This window comes from Electrophorus electricus, chromosome 3, assembly GCF_013358815.1.
Source record: "Electrophorus electricus isolate fEleEle1 chromosome 3, fEleEle1.pri, whole genome shotgun sequence".
Taxonomy (NCBI): Eukaryota; Metazoa; Chordata; class Actinopteri; order Gymnotiformes; family Gymnotidae; genus Electrophorus; species Electrophorus electricus.
Genome location: NC_049537.1, coordinates 18120149 through 18147739, shown reverse-complemented (window position 1 = coordinate 18147739; position 27591 = coordinate 18120149). Strand labels below are relative to the sequence as shown.

At 37.3% G+C, this 27591-nt stretch overlaps 1 protein-coding gene across 2 annotated transcripts; it reads left to right on the top strand.

The window, feature by feature from the left end:
• Window positions 1–7426: 7426 nt before the first annotated feature.
• On the top strand, window positions 7427–26735 carry LOC113571708 (uncharacterized protein C14orf132-like). 2 transcript variants are annotated; one of them, XM_027000809.2, is made up of 3 exons: window positions 7427–7688; window positions 24379–24579; window positions 26640–26735. In XM_027000809.2, exons 1-3 carry the CDS (start codon window positions 7662–7664, stop codon window positions 26643–26645), a joined length of 234 nt encoding a protein of 77 aa, XP_026856610.2. In that variant the 5' UTR covers window positions 7427–7661; the 3' UTR covers window positions 26646–26735. The 2 variants fall into 2 exon arrangements, with proteins under 2 accessions (XP_026856610.2, XP_026856608.2); XM_027000807.2 differs by lacking the exon at window positions 26640–26735 and having other exon boundaries at window positions 24379–26506.
• The last annotated feature ends 856 nt before the right edge of the window (window positions 26736–27591 follow it).

Genomic DNA, 27591 nt, shown 5'->3' with positions numbered 1-27591 from the left:
TGAAATGGATGAACAAAGTTTAACTTCACTTACATGTGTATAAGAGACGTCATGGGACTCAGGATGCAGAAATATTATAAACACTAGAGCTGGTAGACTATCAGTAGCTAACATGGGCCTTTATAGAAGAAATTGAGAAAGTGCTGAGCCAATACAAATTTTAGCAAAATAATTCAAAAGCTGTAATACAATGGATTTACAAATAATAAACACCCGAGGATCAAAAGAAAAAGGGCAGGTACCCAAAAAATAAACTTATGGCGAAATGAAAATGAACTTTAATCAAAATAAACAAAATAATTCTGCTGTAAATATATTTTAAGCCATAGCTCTGATACGTTTTGGATTGTTCAACACTGATAGTCTAGACAAAGGCAGTCATAAAACTTTTCATGAACCTCTTACTTTCAGTCCCGGCAGTGATTTCTTTTCAGTGAACATGCTTGATTTGACTTGATTTCAAGACAACATGAATTTGAGGGGCAGCTGAATTGAATGCAACACCTGCTCTGCATTCTTGTCCCTCACAGTTTTCAAAGTTACAGTTGAATACCACTTGGAGAAAACAAGCTATTAATTAAATGGAAGTTATTAGCCTAAATGACTAGTAGCATCTCACTTTTGATATGCACACAGCCTCTTAGATTATTGCAGTGCAATGATAAGTGAATTTTATAAGACAAACATATGTGCCAGAACTATATCACCACAGTGCTAAAAACAATAACAACAACAACAAAACACACACACACAAAAAAAAATAATAAAATAAAATTACCGCAGAACAAGATCTAACATGGCACACCTTCAGCTATGTGTATTTGGTTCTGTTTCCATAGAGATAAGGAGTGACTGCCTGTTGACACCCAATTGTTCAGAGGTACTATTAATGGTTTCTTAGAATGAAAAACAACAGTTCATGGAGGTTTGCACCTCACTTTAAACACATTTACTTTTGCCCAACAACAGGAAAAGCATTAGCATGAAGCAGAGTTTGAAGTGGCCTATAAACACTATAAGTTGATGTAAAACTCATGTTGATGTAGAAAAAAACAAACACTGGACTAGCTTTCTTTAACATAACCCTGTACATTTTCCAGTCCTGGGTAATTAGTAATTGGCTATGATCCAAGAAGATGTGCAGGACTGTATTACATTACTGTTACACAATTAATCGTGCTTGGATATGATATAGAAATACCTTCAGAAAAATGGCTCAAAAAATCACAGTCGACAGTAATGCAGATATCTCACTAGTCATGTTTTTGCAGATTCTATAGCCTTATTCACTCATATTAAAGTAGACGAATAATAAGAAATATTTGTAGCGATCCAAAGACTATTCTAACAGAGATTAAATATGCAGTCTGATTTAAGAAATTACAGAGCTTTTATAGAAAATTGTCATGCAGAAGAAGAATGGTCATATGAAAGTCTTCCATCTATACCCACTGATCAACTGAAAATGAATCTTAGAATCAGGTGGTATCTCTGTGCTGTATTCTTTTTTTTGTGGACCATCTACTGACAGGGATTAAGGCACTATGTGCCTTAGTGCCAGTTATGGCCTGTATGACTGTGTGTGTGTGTGTGTGTCTCTCTCCTTATTTGCCTCATCTGCTCCATATAGGAATCTTTTACCCCTCACAAACTGAGGCACTAGACTGTAGCAGTGTAAAAGATCTTACAACATTTACATTTATCTTTACATTTATGTAAATGTAAGATCTTTTACACTGTAAATGTTGTAAGATCTTTTACACTGCTACTTTTACACTGCTACAATGATACAGCAATAAACTGTTCTTTCAGTTAATTCTGTTTTCTCAGTTTTGATTACTATTTAAGGGTTCATTCTCAGTGTGTAAGGAAATTTCAGACAAATGTGTAATATTTTAATATGAAAATTCCTTCTCATAAAGTGTGCTAACACTTTTGTATGTTTAGTTTCTTTTTTTAATTTTCTGGATAAAAACTCCATATATTTAATATACATTAATTGCTTTCTTTTACATGTTAGACTTTAGTGTACACTAAAACACATACTAAAAAGTATTAGTGATTAATGGACCTCTCAAACAACCACTCAGATGCAATGCAAAGGCAAGAGGTGCTGGCTGTCTGTCCTTGACAGTTTTATGACAAGGAGAGAGTCGTGTCAAAACACAAACAAATATTTTCATCTCAGTGAGAGAGAATGAAGCTGTACACCATCTACTGATGTTCAGTGCTTACCACTAAGCCATTAAGGTACGCCAGTAGCTTAGCATTGCAGGCTAGCCTGGTGCAGCTATGTAGTTAACTGAATGTGAACTTCATTCCAAAAGCTTGGTTTTGTTTTTAATACAGACCAAGTGCCATCTTAAATCAGCAAAGAAAATCTAACCAAGACATGAATTCTATGCTCATTTTTCCTAGAGGAGCACCATATCTCCTTTCAGTAACCTGAATTATATGTAAAACAGGAAATGGCTTAAATAGAAACTTACTTTATGTGAAACACTCACCACTAGTAAGTTGCTTTAAGCTGCAGAAGAACATTTGGATGAAAGCTAGTTAGCTCATATCCATGGAACAAATTATTTGAGCTGCTACAGAAGTTTCAGAACATATCTATCTTCAGCTGTTAGTAGTCAGTTAAACATTTTTGACCCTGAATACTGCAGTACTTTCAGCCTTTCACCTTGCCATTGGAAATGTACAATGCAATAGAAGTGTTCACATCTCTGTGAACAAAGATTGTGAAGGTATAAATATGGCTTCGTGCAACATGTTCAAGGAAGGAATTTGTGCAGACAGGAGTCTTCTAAACCAAGAGTCAATGGAAAAAAAAAACAAAACAATCATAGATCAAATGAGCAGGCAGGCATAAAAATTCTAACCTACAAATGTTGTGTGACTAACCAGACCAAATCTCTGGGCCAACACAGCTCTCTACTGCTGTTTACTTCCGTAGTTTGCTACAGTGATTATGATTCACTAAGAGGAAAAAAGCCGACATGTGATTGATCATTTTGTTTAGTAGCTGATGCTGTTTGCCTGATTAACTTATGTTGAAGATCATGAAAAATGTGCAAACATTTTATACATTATGTTACAATAATTATACAATAATTATACCATATATGTCTATAGTCTCTAACTATAGACCTTCACATTGTATACCTGCTGCCATTTCACACTGTCACTTTCATTATGCTCTATATCACGTCAATGTACATCACTAGCAGATGGGGTGGCACTTGGACAATTTTGCATAATACAGTAATGGTCCCCATAGTTTTTATTTTTACTTTATTTTATTTTAATTCTACCTTTAACCTTTATTTATTCAGTGCTGGGGCTTCTGTATCACCCAAATTTCCCCATGGGGATCAATAAAGGGAATCTTAATCTTACTTTCTTTAGAATTTCTTCTGTATAGGCCTATAAATGTCTCAAGAAACAATTCCAAATCACAAAAATAAGTTTCAAAGCTAAATTTATAGTAATAATGGAAAACAAACTTTCCAAATTCCCAACCCCCCAAAACCATGCTTGTCAGAAAATGAAAAATATTTCACCAATTCCTGAGGAATTTCAGAACAGTGGAAAACATATGTATGGTCCACTAGCAGCACTGGTTCATATTCCCCTGAGAAAGTAAATTTGGCATGATTAAAAATTGGCATGATTAAACCCCAGTGTAGGAAATGTTCCTCTGTTGAGCATTTGCTTTCCTCCAGAAACTTGAGCAAATCCTCCCTCTCATAGTTCTATTCCTTTCTTCTTTGTTCTCTGTTCCTTACCTTTTCTCTTACATTAAGTGAAGGAAAGTCCAACCCTGGTCAAAAATAAAGGAATTGCAAGTAACAGATGAGGCTACAAATCTTTTTCTAAATTAATGTGAACTTTAATGTAGGATTTAACTCAGAGTACAAAGACCATTGTGGAGCCCATATTTACTATATGTGTACTCATTAAAAAAATAAAATTAAATAAATAAATAAATAATAAAACATTGCATTTTTCTTAAACAAGCAAACAATTTGTTCTGGAGATGAAAGAAATTATTCTGATAGAGACTGGAGTGTAACTGCATACTTAGATTGGCTCTAACAAACTTATACTCCTCAGACTTGATTTTCTTTTTTTCTTTCGTAATGAAATTCAGCATGTGGCCTCCCACACAGTTGCCACAGGCTAATAACCACACAACTACTGGCCCAAGAGATCCAACTCACTAAGATTGGTTGCTATGAAACACACAATTAATCATATCCTACCAAGTGAGCCTATCCTCACTGATGGCTGTCATGGGAGAACATCTAGAGAGAAGCCAAGTGCCGTGGGAGGAGCCTTATTCCACATCTTCATCACATTAGTGAACAGAGGTGACATGTGCAGGACGCTCAAGCCCTCCCCCAGCTGCATTTTATTTTATGACGCTGTGTTCAGGCTGATGTGACAGATCCATCAGTCATTTTCCTGACATGTTTCTTCTTCAGAATTTTCTTCAGGAAGTGTCTCTGTCTGAGAGCCAGCAGGCCCCACCCCTCAGGCACATACTGAAAGCAACATTAAAAAATAGATGGATAGTGCTAACATGAATTTCACCCATCACCATAGTTGGAAATAAATATGCCACCTCAAAAGCCTGTTAGTGGCAATTTCCTGTTTGGTCTGCTGGAGGATTTTTCATTCATTCATACTGCTGATGTTGGTAGTGTATATCTGTATTATCAGAATGAAGGGTAGCAATCTGTTTTAACCAGTGTAAAGAATTATAAACTAAAATGCATAATTTCTCATTACTTTTATAATACAATGTATTATAAAATATCTTAAATGTATACACTTTCACCTTGGCAGTATTTAAAATAAATGGGCAGTGAGAACTCAAAGGTCATATTAAGTTAATGAACCAAAGCCAGAAATGCTGTCTATAAAGTCCAACTGCTCAGGTTAGGTAGCATCGGAATCATAATTACTGAGCAGCAATTTTCTTTTCCCATATTTCATGTGAATTTTCCCTTTCTTTCTCAAATTCTTGCACAAAATATTGAACTGGACAGGAAATACATCATGATGACAAAAACAAGCATGTCTTTTTCTGTTTTTTTCAACTATCAATTTCCAGATATGTAGGATGGTTTCAATGTAGGATTATGAAATGCACCCTAGGACAGCTAATTATGATTAGACGTTTTGCTGCAATAGACTACTCAAGCTCTATTTTCTATCCTGGACAATAAGGAGTGGAAAAAACAAATGCTTAAAGACAGACAAAACCAACACAAGAAGAGCATGACAGGTATTGCCATAGGAACCGCAACACTAAGAAAGGGGAAACTGTGACACAGGCAGTGGATTCTGACAGGCTATAAATGCAAGATATACATTTACATTGATGACATTTAGCTGATGCTTTTATCCAAAACAACTTATAATGATGGCTGTATACAGCTTTGAGATTAGGGACCCAACATTTGTAACTCAGCAGTGGTGAGGCTTGAACTGGTAACCTTCTGACTGCTAGGCAAATACCTTAACCACTATGCTACTGCTACCCCATAAGGTATATATATGGTTACTTCATGTGACATTTATGTCTCATGTATGTAAAAGAATACTGTATATCCACACTAAACATGCCCTAAACTCAGGTCCATATTAAATATCAAACTATTAATACTCTGTTAAACCTTATAGTGCATGAGGACTGTTTATGTGATAGAAACCCACCTAAGTCATGTCTGCCAGGCCTAGTTCAGAAGTCCAAGATCATCTGTGTGACTGAATTCATTGATTCAGAGTCACTGAATTTAATGACTGAACCTGGAGACAGACAAACTGCACACAATTCAAAATTGCCTAATATCATGCAGCAAGAAGGGCAGATGAGAAAAAGTGAATGTTTTTTTACTTTACAAACATTCCAGGTAAAAATCCAGAAAATAAGTTTGAGAGGCAAACACATCCAAATTAGAGCTGACAAGATAGCAAGGCAGTAGGACAGGGGCAAACAAGGGCAAGGCATTGCTCGTAAAAGGACTAGAATTTGGAAACATGGAGAAATAGCAGGATAACTTACAACACTCATTATGCTCAAGCAAATAGAGGCCATACTTCACAATGAGGAAGCGTGAGAGGAGTATATAAATATGTGATGCAAGGAAGCACAGGTGTGCTGGATTAATACTCCATGGAGGATTCTGGGAACTGTAGTGTGTGATGGTTCTGGAGGGCTGCATGACACCAAAAAAAAATTCTGCTGACAGATGAAATCAAGTATTTGCCATAGTGTCAATCAGGCCACCAATGATTGCCTGCTTTAGCAATTACTCACAGTATGCGGTGCACTCCAAACAAATATTCATCTTCTGATTGTTCAGTTTGTATTGTGGATGTGTCAGAACTCACCCCATCATAATGCTGCCTTCAGGCATTAAATTACATCATACTGGTGCACACTAATCATAACTGGCTTATTACAAAGCAGATATTTGTGCTGTATGAATGAATATTCAGTTTGGCATGTGATGCCTCTGGCATTTGGTAAAAATGTCAGCATGGACTCATTCCCACCTGTGCCCACTGAGGTTCCAGTTTTGTATAGTTACTAGGCTCACTCAGTCTCATTGTGTGTTTAAATGTGCCTGTCAGCTATGAAATAATGAAGCTGGGTTAAAAGAGGGCCACACTGACTGATTGAGAGTGTGCCATGGTAAAACCCATTACACTGAGCAACATCAGATTCAAGGTTACATTTCATCCACACTTTAATTGAAATTTACATTTAACTGACACTGTTATCCAAAGTAGCTTACAATTATGAGAGAGTACAACTTGAGCAATTGAGGGTTAGAGTGGTATGATAGCTACTGATAACAGGGCTGAATCTGAGAGATGTTAGAGTGGTATGTAATGGAACCCTCTGGCTCACACGATTCGCCGGATGATTTCAGATTCATAGAAGACTTGGCAACTGAGCACGTGCACAAAAGACCAAGGACTGCCAAGGAAAAAGTATTCATCAAAGTATTTTAAAAATAGAGTTCTAGAAAATAAACAACGTCTAGTCAAGTACAGTCCAAAGTGCACTAGGTACGCAGTAGCGCTAGTTCTTGCCTACGTCAAAAGTGTCACATAGTAACAAACATACAATAAATATTGACAAATTCCGTTATGGTATATTTGCATTTACACCACTAGCATACTGGATTCAGAAAGGACTAATACATATAGCAAATCAAAATATATGTATTTTTTATATATCATTTTCAAATTATTCTGATATTTAAAATGAGCAGCGCAAGGCAATGAAATTATTTGATGCCACAAATACTCAAGGCAAACAGAAAACCAGGACACAAAAGAAGCAGCGTTTCGTGCGTTCACGCGTTCTCATTTGCTCTCTTTGTCATTCTCATTTCCTGTCCCTTTCATTACCTCCTTCCTTTTCTGTCTCACATTCTCGTGCGTGTCTTTGTTTATTGATGACCAAAATGGTCTTCTGCGCTCAGCGTTACGCCAGCATGCATGAACCGGGAGTCATGCGCTAAAGAACAACAGCAATGAACACTGGATGTAAATAGATTACTACGCTTTACGCTCCAAATCAGAACTGAGCTGTCTCATCCTTCGTTGTGCTTTCTCGGTGTCAGGATAAGCAAATCACCATGGACCTGTCATTTATGGCTGCGCAGGTAGGTCTTTTCATGGAAAACCTACAGATTAAACCTAATTTTCCACAAACGAAACTACCTCTTTAGAAAAAAAGGAAAATCAAACTCAAGTTTCGAGAGCTTGGCTATTTCATGAACTTTGGCTTGGTATTTGGTGTTATTCGATATCTTAAATTGGCGTTTAAGATTCTTATGAGCTTTCTAAGTGAAAAAAAAAATGGTTTAATCATATTCTGGTTTAATCATATTCGCAATCTTAAAGCAGAAATGGGACAATATTGTAGACTGTAAATTTCATACTAAGACCGTTAAAATCTGCGACGTAGGGTGTCATGTTTTTAGAATGAACCAATGACTTTTAAAGGTATATGATGTGGAATCACTATCCATGTCAGAAAATAAAGGGTTAACTTTTGTTTAGGTGGATGTTGTACGATTGCTGGATGCACGGCTTTCGTCTTGTACCACAATGCAAAATGATAACGACGATCTTATAGGACAGGGTCGAAAAAGATAGAAAAACGAAGCTCCAGCGTGTGACTATTGAATAGAATGCCGTTTTTTTCTGTCTGTTTAATTTCATAACGTTTATAAATATGTGTTCTATTATCGCTTGAAAATGACAGCAACTTATTAGGCTAATAAACGAACAGGTCATTCAATAAACTGATAGTCGTTTGGAAGGACGTAAGGGCGTATAAAATGAAAATTGGGTGTGCCACCCACAATAACCTGGCAACCTAACAGACCACATAACCTATCTATAGAGAAATATTGCACTAAAGTGTAAGGCACTACCCATAGAACTCACATGAAGCATAATGAGCACTTTCTGATAATAACGTTTTCCTATGGCCTGTGCCTGAACACTACAACGTGACCACTGAGATGTATGTTTTTGGGCAAGTATGTATCCCTAGTTGAGTATCATAAATTCACAAAGGATAGCGAGTAATACACTTTAAGTCACTGGCTGTAGGGAAGGCAGCTCTAATAAACATATTTTGTCAGTATAGTTACTGACGATATTAATGTTACAAATCCCAGAATGTATAGTAATAATAAGTTTAATTTATATAGCAGGTTTCTCAAGTCCAGTGTTGGAGCCTTACAGAAACAAGACAGCTGAGCAAGCCTAGTTTTACTAGACTTCCATTTATTCCACAACATTTTTCATGCATCAACATCTGAAATGCTTGTAAATCCTATAAGGAAGAATATAATTTGAGTGGTATTCTGTGCAATACTGCTGACAAAAATACATCAGACCCTAGAGAGTTGCTGTTCCTAGAGACATACACATATACATAAACACATATACAAACACACAACACACTTAAAAGGTGTATAGTTAAAAGCTATAGAAACAAAATAACACTGTGACATGAACTCACCATTACACTAAACACTTCCTTTAACATTATGATCAGACATGGTATGTGGTATATGTATTGAATTTAAAGGCAACATGGTCAGAATGCCTGAAGCAAAACACTGGAGGCTGATGTATGGACACTAGAGCTTTGGGCTACTTCTGTGTTCATTAGAACTGGCAAGTAAATTAGTCAGTGTGGTCCAGCTGACTGAGGTGAAGGTAAAGGAAGCACAATTTGACTATAGCAAAATTAAAGCAGCTTTAGGTAATACTGGTAAAAGTGTTGTGCTATTAAACATTTCAGACATAAAGATACCAAGCAAAAGGGTTTCCATAGAAAACATGTCTGAAGCAGATTATTTCAGTGGTAGTACATACCTGGTAGTACAATCAAAGAAAGGTGCTAAAAACCCCAGGATTGGGGTGTTTGATTCCCAGGTGAAACATACTGATAAATATGTACATCGCTCTGGATATGACTGCCTGCCATATGATGAAATGAACTGATGAGTTGTAATAAGATGTTTTTTGGGATTGTCTAATTTTATCAGACTGACATAAAATATTAACTTTATATTTACCCTTTTTCCTTTCCTCTTAAATTATGTATGGTATTTTTTATGGAGTTACATTATTGTAGCAATTATTTTTCCTTAGCAACCTTTGTTCTTACAGAATGTGCATTTTGTTTCCATCATTTTAGATCAATTAAATGTTTTGTCAGCAAAAAAGATGCAAATTCATATAAAGTCACATTGGAGCTGTGTGAACAAATTGCCTGAAAATGGCCAGAAACTATGCTAAAAATGAGTGAACAGAGGGTGGCTGGCTGAGGTAGAGCTCCTACATTAACCCCCACTGCAGAGCACAGACAGAATCCTTGTGTGCCCTCATCAACGGGATGGCTTACTGTCACATTCAAAGCCTGTTTATGTTTGCTTTCCTATCTACATGCAAAAATGTGTGTGTGTCTCAAAGTATGGGAAGAGCTTGGCAAAAAGAAGACCTCACATCTGTCATCTCTCTTTTGCTTCATCTCCCCTGACAGAAAGCTTTGAGCTGTTTTAGGATTAACTCCATAACAAAGAAAAGTGCCTTGAGAATATGCAGAATGTCATATTTGATGACTAAGAACCAGTTTTGAAAGAAAGTTAAAATTCTGAAGATATGCAGGCTCTCAGCAGATTAGTTTCATACCTTACTTAAGGCCTACTTATTTAGTTCATAAAACATGACATTTAACTTGATGTTAAAGATTAAGATTATAAACAGTTTAGCTGTTTTACAGTTCTACTGCTCTGCCATGATTTAGAAGAAGAACTAAAGTCACCAATTCAGCCCAACCATGCAATTTCCATCTTGGTAAATGTTGCAACTGCATTATATTTTTATACAAATGGCAGTTCAGTGTGGCGTAGTGTGGTTACCATCAGGTTTTATGAATCTGGCCCCTGTTCACCAACTATCCCACTCTGCCAGCCCTTATTTAAGGCCTTGCTCTTTATTTTTCTTTTTGTGCTTTGGCTTAATGTCCCTATTGCAAACGTCTTGTAATGACCTTCCAATCAATGTCCAGATGAATGAACTGCTGTTCATTAATAAATAGTTTTTCCTCATGGATCTAATCCCTCATTCTTCACTCTTGATGTGAATGAATCATCACCTTGCTCTTTCTGACAGATGATGAAGGGTGGCAGTTGTTGCATTCTCATAATGTCCTAGATTTGGGGGAATATTTCTGATATAATGAACTAAGCCACCTGTTTATCTCACACCATAGATATTGTCCACTGTACTTTAATTGTACCATTCTGTGTAAGAGAGGAATAAATGTTTTTTTTTTCCTTATGTTTATATATGGATATATAACAGACTCCATCTATCTCTAAACTAGTACATATGAGTTTACCCTCACCTGCATAGAATTTTTTGATTCAGCACCCTCTCTCTTGTCCATTAGAATTGACACCATGTACAAACCCTACACTATGCAATCCTACACCATACAGCCCTACACAATGCAACCATACACCATGCAACCATACACCAGACAGCCCTAAACCAAAAAACCCTAAACCATACAGCCCTACACCATACAGGCCTACATCAAACTGCGCTATACCATACAGCCTTACACCATACAACACCACACCATACATATCATACTTCTTTGAGTAGGACATGTTCTGGGATCAATATTCTTTTTTTTTTGTTCCTGGATCAGCTTTTCTTTTAAAGAGTCATTGCCATGTGATGAAATCACAATGTGTAACTCTCACTACACCCTGCTAACAGGATGATGCTTAACTAAGCTAAGCACTTACTTAACTAAATAAGCAGCCTATATATCTATTAAAAAGCTAGCAGTTCTGATTTAAATGAATGATTAAAAGGAACAGACTCAATATTCTCAGAGAATAAATACATTTCATTAATATTTATTTGCTGACCACAATGCTTTGACACTGGAAAACTGGAAAACCTTTCAGAATCACTATATTTGAAGTATGTTACCCCTATAAAGAATTTGTCTTGGTGAGTGCATGTATGCATGTAAGGCTCCAACACTGGACTTGAGAAACCTGCTATATAAATTAAACTTATTATTACTATACATTCTGGGATTTGTAACATTAATATAGTCAGTAACTATACTGACAAAATATATTTATTAGAGCTGCCTTCCCTACAGCCAGTGACTTAAAGTGTATTACTCGCTATCCTTTGTGAATTTATGATACTCAACTAGGGATACATACTTGCTCAAAAACATACATCTCAGTGGTCACGTTGTAGTGTTCAGGCACAGGCCATAGGAAAATGTTCTTATTATCAGAAAGTGCTCATTATGCTTCATGTGAGTTCTATGGGTAGTGCTTTACACTTTAGTGCAATATTTCTCTATAGATAGGTTATGTGGTCTGTTAGGTTGCCAGGTTATTGTGGGTGGCACAAACTAAACAGACCTGTCAAGCACAACTAAAAGAAACTAAAAACAAAATACAATAAATAGAGTAAGGAACAAAGAATAAGACCAGTAATGAGCCATGGAGGAGAGCTAAGAGATGTATGAATATCTGCACATTTCCACAATATCTATACATATGTAGGTCAGATAATATTAATAAAAACTATTATAAAAAAGCATTTCACTGCAAGTTATACTGTGTATGACTATGTATATGACAAATGAACCAAACTTGAAACTATATTCAAATATATTACAGAATGATACGAACATTTGCAAAAAGTTAAAACATGTTTTGCAAAAGCTGAGCTGAAGTCCACAGACAGAACTCTGTCGTTCCAGGAGTGTTGACATGCAGAAGCATGAAGTGCAGGGCCAGGTTGACTGTATCATGAACAGATCTGTTAACTCTGTATGCAAACTGCAGGGGATCCAGCAGAAGATTTCTGATGTTCTTGAAATGCAGTAGGACCAGAAGTTCAAAGACCTTAGTGATTACAGAGGTCAGAGCTATAAGCTTGTAGTCATTAAGTCCAGTACTGTTTATTTTTTAGGGTTACTGGAATGATGGTAAATGTTTTGAAGTTTGTGATCTCTTGGAGGCCTCTTCGGACTGAAATAGGGTTGTTAGTAGCAATGTGGCTTTTCAGCTTTTCTGAGTATTCTTTCTTTGTTGCTTTAATTCTTTTTCCAGCCTGTATTTGGCTTCGTTGTAGTTTTCATTGAAGAGTGCTGCCTCCTTTTCCCTCCGATGCTAAGTTCCACAGAAAACAATGGTTTATTGTTGTGTATTGTTAGTGTATTTTCCTGTGTTGTAGTTGAAATGCAGATATCCTCACAGAAACTTATGTTTGATATCACAGTGTCCGTGTTTTTGTCTAGTCCATTTCTCGCCTCTGTGCAGATTCAAAGCAGCTTGTCAGTGTTTCCACTGGTAGCTTTTCAGTGTTTCCACTGGTTCAATGTCTCACTGTAGTGACAACAGGCCTGTTGGTTTTGAGGTTTTGCCTGTATGATGGCATGAGGTGAATGAGGCTATGGTAGCAATGCTCAAGAGCTGAGTGTGTGACACTGTGATAGACATTTTAACAGTGGTGTAACAGTGATCCAAAATGTTCCCTTCTCTTGTAAACAGTGAATCTGGATTCTCTCTAATTAATCAGAGAGAATTTCACCTGCACACCTCTCACCCACATATCCAGTGAAATGTAAGCGGCAAACAAAATAAAAGATGTTGGCAGTTAATAAAAAGTGACTTTACCAGAGTTCACTGACAGAAAAGGATATTCCTTCTCACTTGGTGTTCCTGCTGAGCTCTGTGTCTGTGTCTGCTCTGTGCAGATGGAAGCCAGGGAGGTGTAACGTGCTGTCTGGGATCATATCACAAAGCCAGGTCTCCATAAAGCAGATGGCAGATGTGGTTGAAATGTCTTTGTTGGTTTGGCTAAGCAGAAGTAGGTCTTCCATTTTGTCACACAGAGATCGCAGACTGGATAGGACTAAAGACAGTAAAGGGGTCCGAAACCCATGACATCTCAGTAGTACGAGTACACCCACTCGTCTGCCTCTCTGCTGTCTCCTCGCTAGGTTGACCAATACCAGCACCTCATAGTGCAGATTTCCAAATAATCTGAAGGTTTTTGTGTAAACTCCAGGTGAAATGTTGTCCATGAAGGTCAGTTCCGTAAGGTCCTTCACGTTTACAACCCTCCACATGCTATCATGTTTTCAGGTCTTGGGCTGCCACTGGTTTCTCAGACCAGACTTTGCTCCATTATTCTGTGCTGGACCGTTAAATTGTAGAATTCTGTAGCCTGATGTATCAGAGATGGATCTATTAATGCCTTCTTTTAAAACCCAGTGAGAACCTTCCTCTGCAAATCACCCTCTATGTCATTATACCAGTTATATCAAGTTTCTCTGAGAAATTGTAATGTGATCTATGTAAAGTGGGGTTTTTTTTTGGTTTGTTTTTTTTGTTTGTTTTTTGCTTTGTGAAGTGACATTGAATTTGAGAAATGTGCTATACAAGCAAAGTTAAGTGCCTTCAGTGAACACACAAAGAGTCACTGTTCATATAAAATTGCATGATAGACTACAAACCACTCACCTGATGAAACTTTGACCTGGTCAGTATAGATTTTCTCTCACCCCTGGGCCATAGACAGGACCCAGGAACCCACATAGCTGAGGAGATGTGGTGTAAAATCATTTCAGGTTAGAATAGTAGAGGAAGAGGAGGAGTGGGTGGAAAATGTCTCCCACTGGTTTGGTTAAGTTTGTGAAATTTCACTTTGTGCCTCCTATCTGTCTGTATAAGTTTCTAGATTGCATATGTGCCCTCCGTGTTCTTACAATTTGTGTGTGTGTGGTTGAAAAAATCCAGCATTTTCTCCTCTTCCAGTTTCCTGGCTTGTCTGGGACAGAGAGCACTGTTACAGGGGAGGACCTTCGAATTAGAAAGCACTGGAAAGCAGTAACACAATTCAAACAGAAATCAAATTATAGAAAGCATTACTAGGATTTGTAATGGATCTCTGATGGTAAAAAGCTGCTATTTCAAAAGCAACTATTTCCAATCAAAAGCAGTGCCTTGACAATCATAGGCACAGGTTTGCCATGCCATATAGGGAAGAGCAGATTGTATCAAATACAAGTCAGACATTTTCTGCTAGTGAGTCAAATAAATAAATGATGATAAATGATTAGGTATGATTTACTAGCTAATTTACTAGCACAACCAACCAGCCTGTCTGAGCTTTCTCCACTGCACACAATATTAAATTACTGCACAATTCAAGATATATACCACCTGAATATGAACACCTGTTTACAACCTCAAGCCAGTACTGGAGAACATGCACACGGTGCAAGATAGAATAATGTAGAATGTGCAGCAAATAGAAAATCCTGTTTTATTGAGTCATTTCAGCAAGATCAGAAAGCAAGATAAAATACCTTCAGAAAGGAACGCAATGGTATACTTGGGGTTATGTGGGGCTTGATTTCCTTAAGGATGAAATGACTTTAGGGAAGAAGAGTGGAGTGAATATGCTGACAGCACCGTTTTACTCTGAATGGAAATGATTGCTCATTGTAGGAGATGCTGTAGGTGAGCTGAGTGATCAGGAAGAAATTAATAGCACTGCTAGCAGATCTATTTGTTATGATTCTGACTTTAATTTCTCTGTATTTTTGTAGTGTTATATGATAAATGCATTTGGGGCTGAAGTTGTGTTATAGGAAGTGTGTTTAAGACATTTTATGTTTAGTCAAAGACTTGTTGATTTGGGTTTTATATTTAGTGAAGGAGTAATAGGTGCCTAAACTGAAGGCCATGTTTTCATATTTGTAGACCTGACAGTGTGTGTTTTACTATATTGATGAAGACTGCATTTGTTTTTTGTTTTTTTATGCAGCTCATCCAAACTAAAACATTGCGATCATTAAATGTTGTGGTACAACAACATTCCACACATTAAGAATGCATGTTACACTTCAACTAAAAGCACTAGCAGTTAAGAGTAATAAAAGAACAAGTAAAGCTTAGTGTGTTTAGCTCATCTGGGCAATCTTATGTGTGCTTTAATTGGGACTAGTTCTAATCTATATATGATATGCGTTTAAAAAAATAATAAATATACAAAACATGTTGTTGCAATCCCCAGTATGCTAATTAAAATGTATTTGATTCTCTAAATATTCTCTTTTGAATGGAGCTAGATTATACATTCATTTCATTGAAATTATTTTTACCCAGTAAAACATCAGTGGAAATTTAGCATAGACTTGTCACACACACACACACACACACACACACACACACACACACACACACACACACACACACACACACACAGCAATATGGAACTGTATTTTAACAGTAGAGGGAATTTTCATCAGCAGAATTTTAGAATCAGAATTTCAGGGCCAAATTTCAGAATCTTGGCACTGTTGGGTCCTTGAGCAAGGCGCTTAACCCTCTTGGTTCCAGGGGTATTTTATAATAGCTGACCCTGCACTATGATAATAAAGAATTTACACCTCCATGAGATTGTACCATTGTAGGACAGACAGGCATAAAATGGTGCTGCTCTACCAATGATGGTCATATTAAGTTGCCATATCACATGTTTTGATGTGAAGGAACAGTCATCATGCACTGCATAACCCTGGATAACTGTGGTGAACACCAGTAGACTCTGGGCCAGTCATATTACATTATTTTGCAGAGCCACAAATACCATACTAGCACATTAATGACCTAAACAAAAGCCATTACTGGTCTATGGTATTACTCTATAAAAATCTCTTCAGTGTACACCTTCAGTGTATCCTGGTTCTAGAGCAAGAAGCAAATGTAGTCTGTTTTAAAAGGTTATATAAAAGAGTATATAGTCTGCTTGATCTGTTGTCTTTTAATCAGCATAGCTTTATATATAGCATTGGTTGAATGACTGTAGTGTAGTGTACAGTGTGGTGTGAGTGCTATTGTGCAAGCTTTTGTTTTATTTGTTTAATATTAGCATGGAATTGTGTTATCAGGGAGGTCGCACAGCATAGTACACCAGTACAGATTTTAATTCAGAGGCCACATCAGACATATGCATATTCATATCTCATTCAATTATTGTTACTACTGTGGAGGTTATAATAGTCAGTTGCAGCCAATGCTCTTATCATTGTGTGGGCTGGTTACTATGAGGCATCTGCACAAAAGTTGCACTGAAAACACTTTAATCTCCCAGAACAGGAATACATATCACCATGAGCAGAAGATTATCTCCTTCACAGCAGCTCTTTCAACTGTGTTTATCCTCTTGGCCAAAAAGATTATATAGTTTCTCTAAGTTTGGGGGGCAGAGGTCTTAATTCCCATGTTACAAATAAGCTATATCTAAAGATTTATAAAGCATTCAGTGGATTGTAAATGCACAGTTGGTTGGAATATTTTTGTTTTCCTGGACCAAAATATTTTTTAAAAATAATTATTTGTCAAGATATAAGGAGTGAAATGAAAGTTTGTGAACTGAACTGAAATACAACTCTCAGAGACATCAGTTTGCTTTGTCATATTTGTTTACCTAAGTTTGGGTCAGGCATTTGCAGTAATGTGATTTGTCTGCTTATAACAGAGGTCTTGGGAGCTTGTATAAGATGCTTTCTTGAGTCAGTTGCCAAGAGGTTCTTGTACCCCTTCCCCCACCTTCTCAGTTGTTAGAGAAACTCATTTGGCTATTGGCCTTCTCCTTTAAGTTTTACCACTCAGGCTATTCATATTAATAGCTGGCTCCCAGTTGCCTCTTTCCAACTGTTATATTCAAATCTCTTGTATGATTTGAAGGGCTTCCTTTTGCTGTGTCTTAGACAGAATACATTTTGTAAATCACATAAAGCTCTTTAGCCCACATGCTAATGTTGGTAAGATCCCCTGAGAATGAATCCAGCACTTTTCCACTGCATGCAGTGTAATTATTATCCTGAGAGAAGATGGGCTGAGATGGGTGAGGCTGCTATCCCCAGGCTTTGCCAGGCTTTGCCTGGAGTGTGTATCAAACTTGTAAACAATCTGTCCACTCCCATGCTAAACAGCATTTAGCTTGTCATACTTGGCTGCTGTGGGGATTAATTAGAGCCTATACTATCCTTTGATATATGCAATGTTGAGCAGTGTCCAGCAACAAGAAGGATTTAAGAAAAGGGGAGGACTACCACTGGACAGGAAATAAATAAAAAGATGTATTAGTAGATATTGGTGTTTCTTTCAGCTATTGGTGCTGTTAATAATAAGTATGCCTTTCCCATACTATTTTATAGTTTGTGTGTGTGTGTGTGTGTGTGTGTGTGTGTGTGTGTGTGTGTGTGTGTGTGCGTGTGCGTGTGTGTGTGTGTGTTCAGGTATAACTATATGTATATGTAACAAAATACTTTTATTTAATAGTTTTACATTTTGCAAGCAGAGATGGAGTTGAATGCAGGTTTTGGATTTAATAATGAAAAGGGGCAATCCAAATGTAATGGCCCGAGTGCCACAGGGCAAGGAGCAGGACACGCAGACCTCCCTCAACGTACAAAGACATTTATTAGACACAAATGATAAACAAAATGGCACTCATATACAACAAGCAGCATGAACACAAGAAACATCTAACCAGAATACGAGTAACATGAATAATGACCGACAAAGAACTATACACATACAGAGGTTTAAGTACAAACATAAATGAAACACAGAATAAGGTGTAGGTGTGAAATAGCAAGGGGGCGTGATCACAAATAAGACACGAGTCACAATAAACAGTGAACTCCCACTGCACACAGTGGGCCGTACCATATGATCAGTTGAAATGGGAGTGTTCCGTGACACCAAAGATGTAGTCAAAAACACAAGCAGAGGTAATATCCAGCAAACAGGTGATGAGCAGACAAATCCAACAAGGAGCAGGCATAAGAATAAATCCGAAAACAGGCATAAGAGTACGATAGCCAGAAGAACATACAAAGAATACAAATGCTCAGAATCATAAGGCAAACAGATAAGACTTCTCAGTGAATGAACAGAACGTATATAGTAGAACACATGAGGGATAATGACACAGGTGAGTTCAATAATCAGGTGATCTGTAACAAACTAGTGGCTTGTGGGCATTGTAGGTTGTATTGAACTGAGTCCGAGTGGAAGGCATGACAAAAACTTTTATTTCAGAACAAAAATTGGAAAGCAAGTTGTCTTTTTAAACTTTTAAAAAAGTGCAAATGAGCTGTGCAGAATGCAAAAATCTGAACTGCTACATATAAAACATTTTACAGCATATGAGAGGAGAACCAGGTAGAGGGGAATGATCAGAGTAGTTCAAAGAGGGTATCAATAATACAAATAATACAAATTTTAATTGTTAATGACATTTATATTACTTTTTTATACTGAATTTGAAATCATTACAATCATTTGTGTGTGTGTGTGTGTGTGTGTGTGTGTGTGTGTGTGTGTCTGTCTGAGCATTGTCAGAGAGAATAATGTTTTCTGAAATTATGCCCTGTAGGGTTTGTTGGCTTCAAATGCTTATGGTCATGAACAAAAGCTGAGGTGACTGATTGATTACCCAGAAAGTTCCACAGGATGTTCAGGGAGCCTATGGAGTGGAATGGAAAGGAGCTTTTTGTCACAGTATGAACAATATGGGTGAACAGGGGCCCTCAAGAGCTCTTTGCCTTCAGATTTCTATTGAGGCTTGCGTTTAGCTGATGCTTTTATCCAAAGCAACTTACAATTATGACTGAGTACAACTTGAGCAATTGAGGGGTCAGGGCCTTGCTCAGGTTCCCAACAGTAGCAACTTGGCAGTGGTGGGGCTTAAACCAGCAACTTTCTAATTATAAGTCAAGTGCCTTAACCAATTACAAGTCAAGTACCTTAACCACTGAGCCACCACTGCCCCAAGCCTGCTTTCAGATCTGCACTGAACCAAGTGCCAAACAGATAGCACTGCTTTCCCCTGACAGTGCAACAAATAGAAAGGAAAAAAAAAAACTGTGCCACATGATACAATGTTAATTGTTTTTTTTCTCAAATTGGAAGTTAAAATATGAAAAAGCATATAATTATGTGTGTGTGTGTGTGTGTGTGTGTGTGTGTGTGTGTGTGGTAGGATGCGTAATGATAAACACATTTTTAGGCTCAATACAATTTTTGATTCTGCGGTTAAGTCTATTTGATTTACAATATTTTATGCATTCAGTAATGTATTGATTATACTGAATGTGTTAATACATATACAGCAAAGATTGGTTGGACCAAAAATACATACTTTATTTCAAACCAAAAGATTGTAAAGTAGCATGTCCTTGTCGAAAAGAGGACATGCTACATCTTATAAAATGGTTCAATTCAGCTATAAACATTACACAATGCTGAACTGCAAAATGAATAAGATTTTATGGCTTATAGGACACAGAGGGGAGGGGAGGATATGTGTGCAAGTATTTGTCCTGAATGCAAAGATTTTGTTGTGTGGCTTCATGATGTGGGCTGATAGTGATTGGCTGCAGAATGAGGCACCATGTAAGAATCCAGCTAGCCAGAGTGCAGTAAGAGGCAGGGGTGCTTGGTGGATGTGCTGAGCAATGTGGATGCGCAGGACATTGTGGATGTTCCAGGCTGTGTGGAGGTACTGTACAGCATGGTGTTCTGGGCTTTGTGGAGGTGCTGGCCATTGTGGATGTTCTGTGGAGGCCAATAAATGTCAACGTGATTTGTTTCCTGCAAACAAATCACTTCTATTATATAACTGTTTGTTGTGTGCAGTTTTCCCAATGATTAGGGAATGTTTTATCTTAATTATCAGAACATTCTGTAAAACATTCTTAGAGCATTACAGGTAAGAATGTTCATAATAACCAGTTTTTTCATTAGTTTTTTCTTGGAACATTTTTCCATGGTTATAACAATATTGCTTATCTGGTAAAGCACTTAAAGTAAGCTGCTAACAAAACCAATGGGTTCATTTTCCAGGGAGTGCACATACTGTTATTCTGATAAAATATTTAAATATAAGTTACTTTGGATAAAAATGTCAGCCAAATGTTCTGGAAACATTAATAATGACCAGTTTTCTTAATGGTCCTTGAACATTTTTTTTTACTGGTTATGAGAATATCCTTGTAACAAAGTAGCTGGCAAAGCAGGAGACAAGTGTGTAGTTGAAGTATATTTAATATGGAAACTGGCAGAAATGCAACTGGCAGAAACAACAGACACGAAATTCAATAACACTAAACAAAATACAAGCTGGATGGGAATACAAAAGGAAAATCCAACGACACAAAAATAAGGTAAAACAGCAAAAGGTAATTAACCTGAAACCCACACATAACAACATGAGACGATTAAAGACCCATACTGAGACATGGAAACAAGGGGTAGTTATACACAGATTAATGGATACTAACTAGACAAATGTGAAACCAATCCAAGGTGGGAAAAAACAAAGCAAGGGGTGGAACAGGAACAGAACCAAAACAAAGGACACATGGCAGGTGTCGCCGTGAGAACCATGACACCAGAGGAGGGGCAACTGTGACAGTTCTACAAAATATTTTCTGAATCCTATGGGTCAAATGTTCTGGAAATTTTCATTGTGTTTAGTTTATTTAACAATCGTAGAACATATTTTTCTTATCACAGTGTTCTAAAAACTTTAGGCCAAACTCTGATCTATGAAGTTATGTTCTCCTGTAACCCTACTGTTATGCACATTGGTGGTCTCTCACAGAGATAACATTTATCCAGTCACAATGGTCACTTTGGCCCCACTCTATCATAAATAGTCAATTGTTATTCAGGACCATAAATAAGTGTCTTTCCAGGTATGAGTCCCTTGGTGGACTGAGTTGTAGAGTAGCATCTCGGATGCTTTTTTCAGTCACTCTGGATAAGAATGTCTGCTAGATGCTACAAAAGTAAATACAAATCCCTCATTTTTATGTCCCTTTTTTCTTTCTTCCCTTTCTGTTTCCAGGTAATATTCATGTAGCATTTTCTATACTGTATTTCTGATATTTAAAGTATTATTAATATAGCCTAATTACCATATTAATCAATTTTAATATGTAACATTGGCTTGTATTATGCTAATAAACCCTGTGTTATCTTGAATTCATGCAAAGTTCAGCTTTTTAGGCAGTATTATGTAATGTCAACACATAAATTCTAACTAGAGTGAATGATTGATAAGATCAAGAGGCACATGACACTCAGCATTATGACAGTAAAGACATTTATTACGGTTTACATAAATTCACCAATATTTGTTCCCAGCACTGTTTGTACGTAAGTGTGGTAGAGCTAAGTAAATACAGTAACAAAATCCCTACAAAACATTTAAAAACATTACAGTTCAAATGTTTCAGGAAAGTTGATTGACCAGCTTTATAAACTGTGTGCCTTGTGTATTACACTACAATTTTTAGTCCCTCTCTGTTTAATGACCTGAGAAATTGTATCACATATATAAAAGGTTATAAGGACATTCCATTAACATTATGTTCAGAATGTTTCCCAATAACTTTGAGAAAACCTTCAGATAATATTAAAGAAGGTTTTGAGAACATTCCCTGTTCACATGAAAAATGCAAACAACTTTAAAATTTCAGTCCCATATGAATGACAAGTCTTAACTAACTTTTTAAAATACAATTAACAATATTTAGTCAGTTTAGTCAATGATTTTTGTACTGCTTTGCAGTGATTTTGTGATTACGTTTTTTTCGGTATATTTTTTGTACAGTTAGGGTGTTTCACTGCAGATTGAGTGAGTAGTAGTAATAGTCTGGTCTGTCACAGGATCCTATTAAGTAACTCAAACTCTTACTTATTCAGTTTAGTCATTCAGACTTTCAAGGATATAATTTTGTAATGATTTTTTCATTCTAAAAACAGAGAAGGAAACTATAGAATAAATATTGTTTACTGGAGAAAATAAGATGTGCCAGTGCTCCATTGTGCTGTTTCTGCAGTGAAACCTGGCTCAAAGGAAAAACAACAAAGACCAGAGTAGCTGCATGTAGACTAACATTTTTCGAGTGAGGCTTTATGGCAGAGGGGTTGGGTCAATGCTGATTTAAAACACTACACTAAGACAGACTAAGACAGAGTGCAGTATTCCGCAAGATAGCTATTTAAAGTTCATTACTTTCATTATTCTGTTTCTCAAAGAATGTACACACAAAACACAACTCCATTATCTGCATCTCTGCTTTCAATAATGATCCATGTCTGATGCCTGGAGGAAAGTTTCCACTGCCTGTCTCACTTCTCATTCGTTCCCTCCAAACATGCTCTGTCACTGATAATTAATGTGAATCCAATCAGTAGACACAATGCATACAGGACACCATGTGTGCAAGCACAAAACATAGCTGCCCCATGAGCTAAGTAATAGGATATGTTTATAAAGTATGTTAATGTGAGGCAGAAAATACTTGTGTATAGTGAGCTGCTAAGGTTTATCTACTGACTATATGAGGTTGTTTTTTTGTTTTGTTTTTTTTTTGTTTTTTTTTGGGGGGGGAAGGGGGGTTAGCTTGTATTTTTATCACAGTTTGGGTCTGAGCTAAGTGAATCAGTGATGTCTGCTATGTCCTGAAGCCTTAAATGTTACTTCAGTTCACCCAGGTTTTACTTGCACATGATCTTTTCAGTCCTAGGAGATTCTCGGTCTCACACACACACACACACACACACACACACACACACACACACACACACACACACACACACACACACACACACACACACACACACACACACACACACAGACAGAGAGAGACAGACAGACAGACAGACAGACAGACAGACACAGCTTTATCTTATTTGGTCTTAAGATAAATCTGGATTTTTTATGCTGGTTGCTCCTGTTCTCTTGAGGTTATTGACAGTGTTAGAGTAGTGTGTGATAGAGAGCAGTATGTTACAGAAAGTAGTGTGTTACAGAGAACCATGCCTGATAAAGAGCTGTGTGTGACAAAGTTTTATACAGGCAAGAAATACTGCATGGGACAAAATTTGGTCTGAAAAAGCAAAGACAATAAAAAACATTAATACTGATTTGCAAGTATACATGTATTATTAGATAGGAAAACCAGTCTAAATTTCATATGTATGTTGTCTGTTGTTTAGATGTCCATGTATATTTTAGCTCCTGATGAGAGTTCACACCCAGCTGTATGCTAGTATTAAAACTCCCTGTCCTCTGCCATAGTCACTGGTTGCCATGCACGTGTGTATCAGGAAGGTACACAAATCACAGGAACTGTGTGTGTATGTGTGTAAGAATATAAAGGTTGAAAAAGAGAATTGTGGGATATTTTTATCTTGATGTTGCTCTGGGCTTCAGCTGACTGTGCTGCTCCTTTTTAGGGCATTTGTCAGTGCTCCTCTGCCCCCATCCCACCTATTACACCTCTTTCAGATTCAATACTTCCACCATCAGACCCTCTAGTGCCCCAGAAGACACATTACTCCTCCCATGAAACATACTATTACCCCTGGGAGGGGATTTTGAAAAACCCTCATGATGTGAACATTCTCAATGTTTAGTACCTTGACATCAAAATACAATGTTCTTGACTTGCTATTGTTGTTAATTATGCAAATGATATATAAGATATGGAACATTGTTTAAGGATGTGTGGTCAGTTTAGAACACTTTCAAATGCATGCAACCACAAGCATGTACAAGACATACATGAAATGGACTTCAAAGTTAGAGGCTCAGCAGCAAGAATAGAAGCTCTATCTTGAGCATGATGCATCCCTTAAACTCATATTTCCCCCTCTGGTTGCATCCTCTCCTCCCCTTTTGCTGCAGATCCCAGTGATGACTGGGGCCTTTATGGACTCTTCCCCCAATGATGATTACAGCACGGATCACTCGCTCTTCAACTCCTCAGTCAGTGTTCACACCGCAGCCATGGCAGCTCACCACCAACAGGAGGAGCACCAACCTATGTCCTGCGATGCCATCTGGCTGTGGATCGCCATCACTGCCACCATCGGCAATATTGTGGTGGTGGGTGTGGTCTACGCCTTCACATTCTAAACAGAACTGAGTCTAGAGATGAACTGAGAGATGAACTGAGAGACAACATCCTGTTTATAGGTCTCTAAGCCCAATCCTTAGAACAGGGTGTGAGGTCTTACATGTAGCATACATAGGCATAAAGTGTAATTTTCATTAATTTTTATATTCAAATTAACATTGAGGTTTGAAAGTATTTTTGACTTGTTCTTTCTGTTTGCTTTCTGTAAATTGATAAATGACAGAGTACAATGTAATGCATTTAGAAGAACAGGTATGCCTAAGTTCTACTGTGTGGACAGTACCTAGTTTGGTATTTCTGAATAGTTTGTATGTAATTTTGCCTTTAGTAAGCGTGTATGCAGTTTTGAAGCTTTAAATGTATAGAGGACACAAAATGCTGTTAGAGGTTTCTGTAGTTACCATCTCAATTCAAGGTCATCAAATTCTAAACAAAACAATGTTTTCAGACATTGTTTTGATAGTTATGTTATAGTTAAAGTTCTTATTCTTGTTATAATTCTTCTGGTTTGGTAATGAAGGCTTTCTTTCTCTCTACCACCAAGAAGGTTTGTACTGCTGATTGGACAATCCTGATTGGTCAATTTTAATACTTGATAAATCTTCAGGCCAATCTTCGCTTTTGTATTTGTGTGAAACATATTACATATAACAGTACATATAACTTTTATTTTATGGTTGTGGTTATCTTTTTAAACTCACTATATTTATTATCTTCCTGCTAATTATCTGTCTGCTGAACTCTCAGCATGTTCCCAGCTATGGGGAATATTAGATAAAAAACATATTCATCTGTAGTACAGTAACGAGTTAAACTGGTAGATATAAAACATATTCACCTGTAGTACACCAATGAGCTAAACTTTTAGAGACTCAGCCATCTCATTGTTTTCTTTGCTTTTGAGAAGCTACTGTCTATTAGCATCCACAGTTACTGTGCTGATGAAGGCTAGTGCAGGTCTGTGATAATCACATAAATGGCAATTTGCATCAGTGTATTATAGGTCAGAGGTTAATCGGCTGTCAATAACACTCTGGCCCTCACTTTTTATAGCAGTGTAGTCTCTGTGCCATTTGTGACATGATTCTGGTGGGTCTGCCAGTTACTGTAGCAACCCAGCCCTTCTGTTGAGAGGGACATTATTCATGGACATTAGTGTGAACATTATTCATGATGGCCACAGATGCCAGTGCAGAGGACAGGAACTGGTCTTATGAAGCCCAAGTGATCAGCCTTCTCTTGCACCAAGATGAAAGACAACCATGACTGCAATCACTGACTTATGCTGTCAAATGGCCCTTGGCAACTAAAATAAATTAGAATAACTAACCTAGTTGTTTGCATGGTCATTGGCAACTACTACATTTATAACATTACACACATTAAGACACAGAAACTGAAGTCATAGCTGGATAACTTCATAAATATGTTTACCAGCAACTTGGTTCGCCAGCTTGGCCCATTCTGTTGACATAATATCAGAATGTAACCTACTCTCTGCTAATATGCCACAACTCACAAACTGAGATAAAGTCAGATTTACCACCATTTATCCTCCGGTATTTCTGATTTTGTCAGTTGTACAAACTTCCAAGCAATAAATTAGGAAATATATGAGGTTTCAACAACTGTTTGAACACACCATTAAGATGGTGGATAATGTGCCAATTATCATACTAAACAGGCAGGTTCCCATTTCATATTCAAAATGTAAAATGACGAAGTGTTTTCACAGAAGAGGATCTTAAAATTCCTGGTTCAGATGAGGCTTGAACTCACAAGCTTGGCAGAGATTTAATTTGTACTGTTGTAGAACTGATTACTGATGTCATTTGGGTTTGTTATAACAAAGTTTTAATTGCTGCTTTTTCATTAAAATTAACCCAAAACTACAGAAAAGAACAGTGTGGTCTTTAGTCATAGTTCTACTTTATTTTCCTCTTTGTGTAATATTACAGACACAGCTGAAAAAAATATTTCATTTTTAGCTACTTTTCCTATCCTGGTGATTAGCATGTTTGCCTCTCAGCACTAGGGTCTTGGGTTCAAGTCCCTATCTGGGTGGAGTTTCCAAGTTTTCCCTGCGTCTGCATGGGTTTCCTCTGTGGTGTCTGGTTTCCTCCAAAAACATGTAGGTTTGCTTAATTGGATACTCTAAATTGTCGTGTGTGTGTGTGTGTATATATATATATAATTTGTGCATGTATGTCCAGTGATGGTTGGTGCTCTGTCCTGATCTTAACCTCTTCCCCTGCACCCAGTGCAGTCCCCCAAGGGGGCTGTGGTTTCTGATTGAGAGTACGACGTGTGCAAATTGGCTGCTGCTTCTCATCAGGTGTGTGAGTATTAAATATTAGATAATATTAGTATTAGATATTTGTAAAGCGACCTTGAGTTTGAGAAAGGTCCTATATACATGCAAATAATAATAATATCTGAATGCTTCCCATTTGTTACAAACCCCAGGAACAACCCACAGCCACGCTCACCCCTCCAATCCGACTCACCAGAATTATAGCACACATCTGATTCCCATTCCCCTCATTACCAACACCGTTTATAAGCTTCCCTTCCCCGTGTACACGTCGTGAAGTATTGTTTAACCTATTTGGCATACTAAGCATTTCCTTATCCTGTGTGTTTTCCCGGTTATTGACTCCTGCCTGCTTCCTAGACCTTGTCTCCTGCCTGACCCTTGGACACCTCCTGGACACTACCCCGTGTTTCGACCCCGGACCGACCCGACTACGCTTACCTGTCTGATGCTAAGAATTAGCTTGTTTGCTAATATAACACCTCTAGCAATTGGATCCTCTTCTGTGGGTGCACAAACATTACACATTACACATTACATTTGATTTTTTTTCCATTCTCTGATTTTTTGTTTTCATTGCCTATGAAATTTCCCCACAAACACTCTTATACAATAACTGTGTTTACCATTCCCATGTAACCTATATCTTTAGACATCCAAAACAAAG